Below are 10612 nucleotides of genomic sequence, written 5' to 3' on the forward strand. Positions count from 1 at the left end.
AGACGACACAGACCAGGGCTGTAGGATGGGCTCTTTGTAATAATATAATAACTTTATTATGTCCGCCACTGCCACCATGCAGAGCAGTCATATAGTGTTTTCTCCTATTTTATTTTTCATTTTGTTGGCTCATTCATGACGACATACTGAAGCTGAAGATGTAGCCACAACAAGCTACAACATGTTTTCCTCAAATCTTCAAAATTAATTTCTTCTTTAAATTGTTACGTAACATTAACCAAATTCAAATGGTCCTTTTTCACCCGTTTAAGCGGTCAAATCATTCAACCTTTCGCTATTGAGCCAGTTTGCACAAACTGCTTGGACCCCGATGATTGCTGCTTGCGGCTAACTAATTATTGTGATAGTGTAGATTATTGATTCTCTACATTTAGTATTGTTTTTCAAACATATTCTTGCCTTCAAATAATAATCCTGCATTTTATAGATACATGCATATTTCTCAGAACTTTGTGAGTCAATGCCAAGTACATTTATACAATGAAACTCAAGAAGGTATCTGTTATCTGTAGAGTCACATTCATCCTCATATTCACTAGACAGGCTGTAAAACCACAGAACACAACTCACAGGTACTGCTTCACACCCTATCAGTGTGCAGCTGCCACATCCACCAACTATAGTTAACTATTACATTTTCACTCAGAATAAGATATACAACAAACTTTTAAGTCTGTTGTTGCCAGAAATTGTATCATTCAAGATAACACACTTTTCTTGGAACAGAAAATACCTTCTCATTTCACTTAATTCTTTCTTAAGGCCTACCATGCTTATTGTACTTCTGGGCCCTGAGCCTCTGGCTCCATACTGCTTCTACCATCATATTATAATTTAACGAAGCTCATTTTAATTAGCATCTAGTCTAATAGTTAATCTGAAAATTACAGTGTGATATATATATATATACATTTTAATTATTACTATCTATATATCTGTGTGTATATCTGAACATGTTTAGTAGAATAGTTGTGTGAAATCAGATTTGCAGAATCACAACATTTTGTAGAGTTTTACGGCATTTGTTGATTAAATGCATTGATTACGGTATGAAAAAGAATGTATTGAACAAATGTGACCAGTGGTTTGTGGGGGTTAAGCTGAAAATGCTATGTAAGGGATGAGTAGGTTGAATGTATGAGGATTTATCACACCTTACATCAACATGTGATTAAACATGTAACTTTCCTGTATGTAGTAAATGCTTAAGGGTCTTTGTAGAGCATTTATCACAAGTTTATATTGTGAGGACCTCCAGAGTCCTGGGTGGAGTCGTAACCGGTGTTCCCTGTTTCCATTGTGCACATGTGCTTTTACTCTTGTTTTGCTTTGCCATGTGTTTTTGTCTGTTTACAGATTCCATGTGCTTCTGACCTCACCCCTCACCAGTTACCTGTTATCACCTGATGTGTATATGTGTATTCGTCGTAGCTCGCTAAACGGTTTAGCAAGCTAATTTTCAGGCTAAGATAAAAAACGCCCCTCTTTTTGGTTCGTGGAAGCAACTTTTGATAAATCACTATAGTTACATATCGATTAGCACTAACCTGCTCCAGGGCAGGCTAACTTAAGTGTAGCTGGATAAGCTTGCCACACCCCCGGAAAAAGGAGGGATCCCATTGACCAAGGACTGATATTAGAGTTAGATTAGCGGAGGGAGAGAGTTCTTTGCGATCGCCAAGATCCATTGTTCTTGTATGAGCGCTACCGATTCAGCCGACAAGGAATCATTAATTTACAAGACCTTCTCGAGTCATTTATTGCAAACACCACATTGACTGTCTTGCGCTTTTTTGCGAGTGGTACATTTTTGTAGTGTCGGTGATGCGGAGAACAAAGCACTCATAATTATATGAGTGTTATTAGTACACCATAGCATATCATTATTGTAGAAAATGATTACGGTGGACTCATGATAAGAATAGAGAGAAATACAGACAATTTATTTTCACTGCTTCATTTGTTATTAATACATTTAGTCATTTAACAGACGCTTTTATTCAAAGCGACTTCCAAGGAAATGTAAAACTACATCGAGGAAGGAGGTGAGGGGATTTGAACTAGCAACCATGCAGATTCAAACCGGCAGAGCAAACCTCTATACCAGTGAACACTTGCCGTCATGTATACATACATAAATATAACCCTATAAACATCCCAACACACCTTGCTCTCACAGCGGTGGTGGTGTTGAATTTTGCCATGATTATGGTCTTGTATTCGTCATAAGCGTTCATGTTCATCTCCTACTCGCCAGCGGAGAAAAAAAGAGCCCTTTTCTTTGAGTTTAGAACCATTATACCGTTAGAAAATCATGGTTTTGGTGATCGACCTTTCCTGCCTTTTGAAGTAGGACGTGCACGCGCAAATGCCATGATAACTTTAGCCTGCTTGAAATGAACCACATGATTAGGATGCGGGTCAGCCGTTAACGAACCGATATTTGCTGTTCTCAATCAGCTCGCTAATCTTAACGGGCTAAAAGGCCAATTGATTAACTTAGCTTCAATCCTACGACGAACGTACCCCTGGGGGGTATTCCAAGTATTTGGTTTAGTGACAAAAGAATAAGTGGTAGACCTCCTAATAGAAGAGCCAGATGGCTTCATTCTCCTGACAAAACAAAGCCACAGGACTCTGCTTTTAGGAGTTTTACCACTTACTCTAAGTAAACGTACCCAGGTTTGTCACTAAGCCACGTACTTGGAATACCCCCCGATCTCTACCTCTTGCTTGTGCATAAACATAAACATAAACAAAAAAATGTAGCTTGTGACAAATTGCATCAAAATAAAAGTCAGTTTCATACTCACAATAAGCAATGTCCTGTGGATTTGTCATCTTGACCTTGACATAATGTAACGGTAAATTACAACAAGTGAAATTAAGAAGCATTGTTTTAGAAAACATCATGCTATCTAATGTGTCTAAACATATGATATTGTTATATTACATTGTATTATTTCATATTATGTTAAAATAATGACTAGTAATACCAAGTTTCTGTCTGTATGTCAGTGTGTGTATATAGCACACAGGCATGTATGAGTAAAATCTGTCAGCAGTCTGCCGGAACACCTGCATTAAAGTCCATTCTTATTCTATCCTATGCATGTTTGCATATTTGTTTACATCATGTAAGGTGTATGTTTGCATCTTTTACCTAATCATATTTTGAGGTTAGTTTAGAGTAGAGTTTGGAGCAAAATATTGTGTCAAAAATGTATAAAATAGTATAATAAATCTCCATCATATCATTGGCCGATATGATGGTCTAGATAGATAGATGCTTTATTGGTCCCAAGGGAAATGAAGGAATTTATTGACTTTCTGAATTCCTGCATTGTTTAGATAAAGTTACCTCCAAGACATGGGTTCTTAACCTTTCACAGTTTTTCACTTTTACACTTTGAATCCACTTATTTGAAGTGGACTGCTGTGACCGCACGGTCCCTCCAAAAGCCATAACAAATGACTCACTCTAATTTGTCTATGCAAAGACAGGAAATCCTGAGTACTTATTCTCAGATTGAGGACATTCTCAGACAGCATCACTGTATCTACCACACTGAATGCAGGTCCAATGGATGCACTGAATGTATACAGAAAAGAGGTAAGATAAGTACTTACCAACCTTAATGTTGAATCTGGTTGCTGTGTTTTTCATTGAGAGTACATTCACCTGTCTCCCGTAAGCGGTCCATGTGAATACAACTCCAGTCTTGCTTCAAATGACATTGTTACACATTTATGAATTATGTATTGCAGAACAAAAAGCGATGGATAAAAATCTCCGTCACAGTTATGGTGTATGGCTTCATCACACAGGGTAAGGAGTATATGTATATGTATATGAAACATATTTAACCTCTTCATGATTTACATGCTCTTAAACTGTAAACACAAAGTCGGTAATCTGGATTTCACATCTGTCTGTGAAGCTCTGTTTCTGGAGTCTGGGGTGACATTAAACTGCTCTGAACCGACCACCGGGTCCCTCCTTACTGCTTTCAATAAGAGTATATTCAACATGGCAGCCGTGCGTCCGGTCAACAACCTGAACACCCCCACTAATGTCAGCATATCCTTCACACTGTATGGTATTCTGGGAGTGGTGAGTGACTGTCAATTCAATTGTATTTATACAGCGCAAAAACAATAATATTGTCTCAAGGCTCTTAATATATAATAAGGCGCTTACTTTAAGATAGAACTTTATAACAACTAATACATTAAACTGACTGACTTACCTCCTTGTGAGCTGTAGATACGTGTAATATGCACATGACATACTCTGTATAACATACTTACCTCCTTGTGAGCTGTAGATACGTGTAATATGCACATGACATACTCTGTATAACATACTTACCTCCTTGTGAGCTGTAGATACGTGTAATATGCACATGACATACTCTGTATAACATACTTACCTCCTTGTGAGCTGTAGAGAAGTGTAAGATGCACATGACATACTCTGTGGAACATACTCTAGGCATGCTCTGTTTCAGCAATGCTGAGTGACTCTACGCTTGTTTGCACATGTGTGTTTTCAGGATGAAAAGGCGCAGATTCTGAAAACCTTAATCTGGTTCGACATGGTGCGTTGCTTGTCAAAGTAAAATACACTGTTTTTCCATATTTGGTCAATTAAGACAGTCCACACTGGTTATACCCAGGTTATACCCAATTCAGATTGGACCTTGGTCGCAACCCGGGACAATTTGAGATACAGTCTGTATGTGTATTTTTCGTTTTTAAGATTTGCATCGTCAAAATATGAAACTCCAGTTTTGTTAATACATTCTTTTCAGAACTATGTTGTTAGCAACATTGTAGTTGTTAGCCACCCGGGTTGCGTCATTCACGCCAAAATCAATCCATGACTGACCCAGGTCAAGAAGCAATGAAATAACCCAGGTCAACCCTTTCATACTAAAAAATGGTTTTCTCTGGTATGAAAGGGGTAATAGAATGTCATGGTAACTAACACCATACGAGGTGTCAGTGAGTACTAATAACAGTAATATAACATCATTATGCCATTGGACCCCTTACTATCATGACAGCTAACAACAGGATATGACATCAGCCTTGTTATGTCTTGTGGTGGAGGGTGTATGTTACCATCCTGTCTTTTGGACTTTAAATGCCTAATTCTGCTGCTGTGACACAGACATGGGAAATAGAGTTTTTGAGTTGGGACCCAGTAGAGTGTGGCACGGCATCCATCACCCTACCAAGGAAGAAGTTCTGGGTGCCTGACATCGTCATCGATGAATTGTGAGTTACTTTGCTGTCTAATTTATATAAATGATATAGATTGTTCTTATATAAAATTGACTATAGTTATCTAGGTAAAGACTGGGTAATGGGGTAATTGAGGACTTATAATACTGTATATAATTTATAATACTGTTATATAATTTCAAAACAATTGTGTTTTAAATCCTCCTGTTCAGTGTGGATGAAAACAATGCCCCGGAGACCTTCTACGTCTCGGTGAGCCACACTGGGGTTGTACAAGATTCCTTGCCAGTGGAGGTCATCAGCTCCTGCAATTTGGACATCTACAACTTTCCTTTCGACATCCAGAACTGCTCCTACACCTTCAACTCCTGGATACACCACGGTGAGATGCCCAGGTGTTTCTAGCCATCGGTCTGACCTTTAAAATGCATAAAAATACAATGCCGTTCACTGAAAAATAAGATTAATGGTTTAAAGGGGTTCTGTCTGAAATATCTAACAGAAATAATCTAATAACTTATAAATGACACCATGATAATTAAAAAAGTGAAAGTAAACATATGGCAAAAAATTGAAGTCATGTTGTAATGAAATCATAAGTGTTTTAGGAGGGCTGGTGATAAATTAGTAGTAAACTTTATTTTTACTTTTTTTGATGCATTTTGTTCTTGTGTGCTTGCAGCTGATGAAATTCAGCTCTCATTTGGAAAGCAGGTGGAGGAGATGTTCAACAGGTCCAAAAAGGTCATAGCCACCATGGGGGAGTGGGAACTCATAGACATGAAGGCCTACAAGCATGATTTAGTCAACTTTGATGAGTCCAAACGCGAACAACTCACCTACTTCGTGAGCCCACTCTACCGACTAAAACACATATATTCATTAAATGAAGGTTGAGTGCGACTGCACATGTTACTTAAATACAAGTTTGTTTGTTTGATTGTTTGTTTGTTTGTTTGTTTTTTAGATTGCCCTTAGGCGTCAACCAACCATGTATGTGGTGAACCTGCTGATCCCCAGCTTCTTCCTCATCACAGTGGACCTCTTCAGCTTCCTCCTCCCCCCACAGAACGTGGACCGATCCGCCTTCAAAATGACTCTCATCCTGGGCTACACCGTCTTCCTGCTGCTCATGAACGACCTGCTGCCTGTCACAGGAAACACCATACCACTCATCAGTAAGTTGAACAGTGTCCGCCAGTGGGGTTTAGAATGGTACAAGCATTTTAGCAACAGTCTAACATAGGGTAGGAAACATCATTTGACAAGAGCAAAATTCCAGAGATGTTTTCACCTAGGAGGGAAAAACCAAGAATATTCCTGTCCTCAGTGCAAACTTTTAGAGCTGTCCTCTCATTGGAGAAAAGATTCCATAACTGTTTAGAGCCAGGACTTCCTGTGTTATCCTCAATCTGGACTTCTACTGTCTCTCTAGATGTGTTTTTCTCCCTGTGCCTGACTCGAGACCATTCTCATCACTAACATCTACTGTCTCTCTAGATGTGTTTTTCTCCCTGTGCCTCTCAAGACCATTCTCATCACTAACATCTACTGTCTCTCTAGATGTGTTTTTCTCCCTGTGCCTGACTCGAGACCATTCTCATCACGAACATCTACTGTCTCTCTAGATGTGTTTTTCTCCCTGTGCCTGACTCGAGACCATTCTCATCACGAACATCTACTGTCTCTCTAGATGTGTTTTTCTCCCTGTGCCTGACTCGAGACCATTCTCATCACTAACATCTACTGTCTCTCTAGATGTGTTTTTCTCCCTGTGCCTGGCTCTTATGGTGGGAAGCCTCCTCGAGACCATTCTCATCACTAACATGCTAAGTGGCTCCATTCGTGACCTCCCTCTGCCGACCTGGATAAGAGTCATTTTCCTAAACTTCCTTGCACCACTAGTCTGCATGGGAAAGAAAGGTAGTGAAGGCACTCCTTCTCAAAAACAAGGTACTGAAAAGCAGAATAAATAAAAAAAAAATTTGGTGACTGACACACATTTGTAGGTTCAGAAAACAATTAGCAAAAAAAATGATAAACAGAATAGCTTGGAGTCTGTAGAGTCTGTGTTGACTGTGGATTCACATACATTATGATGGAAATGTTACAAACAAATCAGTTTTTGAGTATGAAGTATCATTGTAATGTTTCATAAGACTTTTATTATTCATTTATTATTTATTCATCATGAATTAAATCAACAGAAAGCTACGGAGAGAACCCCGCCGATCCCTCGAAGGGAGAGAGTCGACATGGGACCAGAGACGCTAAAGAGTCTCAGACTGCAGACCCCAGCCTGCTGGAGGTCAAACACCTGAGAGAAGAGCTACGAGACGTCCAAAGACAGCTGGAGAAACCCGACACAACGGACCACACTGCAGAGGACTGGATGTGCATCGCGCTGGTCATTGACCGCTTCTTATTTTGTAGTTATGTCATCTTTCTCCTCTTCAGCTCCATTGCTATATTGGTGATATGGATTTCCATGTACGGTGACTCCCAGGATCACTGAGCTGGATCTGTCAGTGGGTTAGCCCTAATCCATGTTATGAAGTACAGTACAGGTCATGATCAAGATATCACTTAGGATATTAAATCAAGCAATAATTTTTCCTGCGTATCCATCCAATAATATCCAAAAAGGCTATTAATGTTATAGTAACAGTGATAGTAAGAGCACATCTATACAATTCATACTGCTAAATAAATAACAACTTGCTTGCTAGATTGCTGTTGAAGTCAACCACAAATTATGATGGTAACATGCAACTGTAGTCTTTGTGAAACAGGCATTCCAATAACAATTGTATTCACACAGATCATTTGTTCATAACAGCTGGGTAGTTGTCTTGACATAATTTGACATGTTAAGTGTTTAATCAATCAATCAACCAATCAACAATCAATGCTTTGTGTGGTATGTGAATAAAAGGGAAATAAAACCTGAACCATTTGATTCACATTTAATCTTGCCTTTGTTGAAAATACTTCACTTTTAAGACATAGGTTTGACTTTACTACACTCTACAACCCACACATTTACAACTTCATCACGAATATAATACAACCTCTTACACTGGATTGCATTTATCTCACTCGAATTTGACATTCACTCTTTCTCTTTCTCATCCCTGTCCACCATCATCACCTCACAAGCACTGCATATGAAATAAAACGTATAACAAGAATCCATGTCCTATGTCATCCAGTGTGACCAAAGTAAACTGTAGTTAACATGATTATCTCAAACTTGTGGTAATATGAAACTCACGGGGGACGTTGTGGATAAGAGAATCATGGTTAATGCAGGATTGTTCTAGGACTAGGTCTTCTCCGAATGCTGCAGAGTTTCACTGAATTGAATTTCTTTATAATGACCGCTGCAAAAACTTAATGACAGCTGCCACTGGCAACGGGTTTTGTGCTTCTATTTCACATCTTTCATATCATTTCGCAAATAATCTGTACACTTCTCATAACAGATATTCGGTGTGACTTAAAGTTAGCAAGTACGACGTTGTTACGCAACACCTGAAACTTTAAAGTTCTATTTGCATGAAGAACTACAGTATTTTACAGTACTACAGTCATGAAACTGCAACAAAAAAGATACATTTTGGAGGAATGTCTTTTATCGTTGTTGCAAGTAACCGTATAATATGCAGGATAATGCATAATCAGTCGGTCAGTATCGGAAAAATTAATCCCTTCAGGACCATACAGGCAGGCTGTCAGTGCTCATTTTTCGAGAATGACCAGCGGACTATACATAAGGCCTCTCCCGTACATACCCATTCATGCCATGATAGTCTTCACTCACAAACTAATATCATTATATAAATGATGTACATTACCCAGTATGACTTTGGGACTGGTGAACATTTACAAATACATGAGAGGTTCAGAAGGACTTACTGAAAGGTCTATCTCCCTGTCTCACTCAACTCAGCATCATTGGCAAAACCACTTTGGTGTTACCAGTTTCAGAAGTTTTACCCCAAATATTCAAAGCTGTAAGCATCACAGACATCTGCATATGCAGACTCCAAGAGCCCATTTACCGAGGGGAGCATCAGGGGGGGGTAATGTTTGCTCAAATCACTCATACACACGCACACACATAACCCACATTAGGGTTAGGGTTACAGAAGGGAGCACCAGGGTATGTAATGTTTGCTCAAATCATGGCACCTGGTCACTCATACGCACGCACACGCTTAAACCACGTCCCCTCTGCCCTTCATGTCTGCCGCTGTCTAGTCCACAGTCTGAGTGATGTTCTTCTCTCCCCATGTGGCCACATCTTCACCTCAGCACGTACTGGAGAACCACCCGACAGCCGCAGGAAAATGCCGGGCCACCATTGCATTTGCTTGCTGTTTTTTCTCTCCCTGCGAAGCACCCAGACATTTGCATTACTACACCACGTCTCTGTCACACTTTGGATTGCGCTTGCAACACAGAGAAACAGACGCAAAACAGACGCATGGAAATTAAGGTGTCTGTCTTATTTGTCTATGGAAATGAGCTGTCAAAGGAGTTGAGATGATTAAATACTTATGAGTGATATAAAAACAACACTCACACAAACACAAACACATACAATAGATTGTATATCGCTAAGCCCAAGTCAGAAGTTCTGAGGCAATGGTTTGCACACATCTATCAAAGGTAAAATTATATTTATCACAGTAAGCTTTGTATTAATACATTTGTGACTGCTGTACAGTATTTGCATTTATATGTCTATTCATTCAGTGCCTGTGTGCCTAACCATCCTCTTCTAATATTTCATCTAACCAATGACTGAACTAAATCAAATTTGTCTATGTATTACAGTGTCAAAAATGGAATTGCTGTCACAGAGTACCCCTGTCCATCTGTAGTCTATTTATACATGGTAAGATAGCATTTATGTACTGTGGTTTAAATGGTATATTTATATGGTATAAAGAAAGATTTAATCCTGAGTGTTTTCTAATGATGTTGTGTACTCTTTCCATCCAGTTCCTTTTGTCTGGCCTTTTCTTGCATTAGTTTACATTTCTATTTCAACACGAAATGTAAACAGCTTAATAAAACTACTGCGGTACAGAAAGTACTGTAGCTAACTAATACAGATAGATAGATACAGAAGTAATTTAGTACTAATTAGTACAGAAATACTGGGAAACTATTTCCTCTGCCTTTAAATACTGAACTCTAAGTTTCCTCAGCATTGTACTTGAATCCTGTGGTGACTTTAAACAGCTTTGTGCTTGAATCCTTTGGTGACTTTAAACAGCTTTGTGCTTGAATCCTGTGGTGACTTTAAACAGCTTTGTGCTTGAATCCTGTA

General features: G+C 39.0%; 1 protein-coding gene across 1 annotated transcript; it reads left to right on the top strand.

Annotated features, from left to right (window-relative positions):
- Positions 1 to 4051: 4051 nt before the first annotated feature.
- Positions 4052 to 7786, top strand: LOC122130617 (5-hydroxytryptamine receptor 3A-like). Its single transcript, XM_042705350.1, has 7 exons — positions 4052 to 4135; positions 5198 to 5304; positions 5484 to 5653; positions 5954 to 6117; positions 6239 to 6463; positions 6930 to 7224; positions 7479 to 7786. The coding sequence occupies exons 1-7, from the start codon at positions 4052 to 4054 to the stop codon at positions 7784 to 7786; spliced, it is 1353 nt and encodes a 450-aa protein (XP_042561284.1).
- The last annotated feature ends 2826 nt before the right edge of the window (positions 7787 to 10612 follow it).

This window comes from Clupea harengus, unplaced genomic scaffold (assembly GCF_900700415.2).
Source record: "Clupea harengus unplaced genomic scaffold, Ch_v2.0.2, whole genome shotgun sequence".
In the NCBI taxonomy this organism is placed as follows: domain Eukaryota; kingdom Metazoa; phylum Chordata; class Actinopteri; order Clupeiformes; family Clupeidae; genus Clupea; species Clupea harengus.

Excerpts from the sequence above, each read along its gene's own strand:
- LOC122130617 (XM_042705350.1), top strand. The coding sequence starts at position 4,052 with ATGGCAGCCGTGCGTCCGGTCAACAACCTGAACACCCCCACTAATGTC. Across the intron at positions 5,654-5,953 it reads CAACTCCTGGATACACCACG|CTGATGAAATTCAGCTCTCA; the intron begins GTGAGATGCCCA and ends GTGTGCTTGCAG. Across the intron at positions 6,464-6,929 it reads TCATCAGTAAGTTGAACAGT|ACCATTCTCATCACGAACAT; the intron begins GTCCGCCAGTGG and ends GCCTGACTCGAG.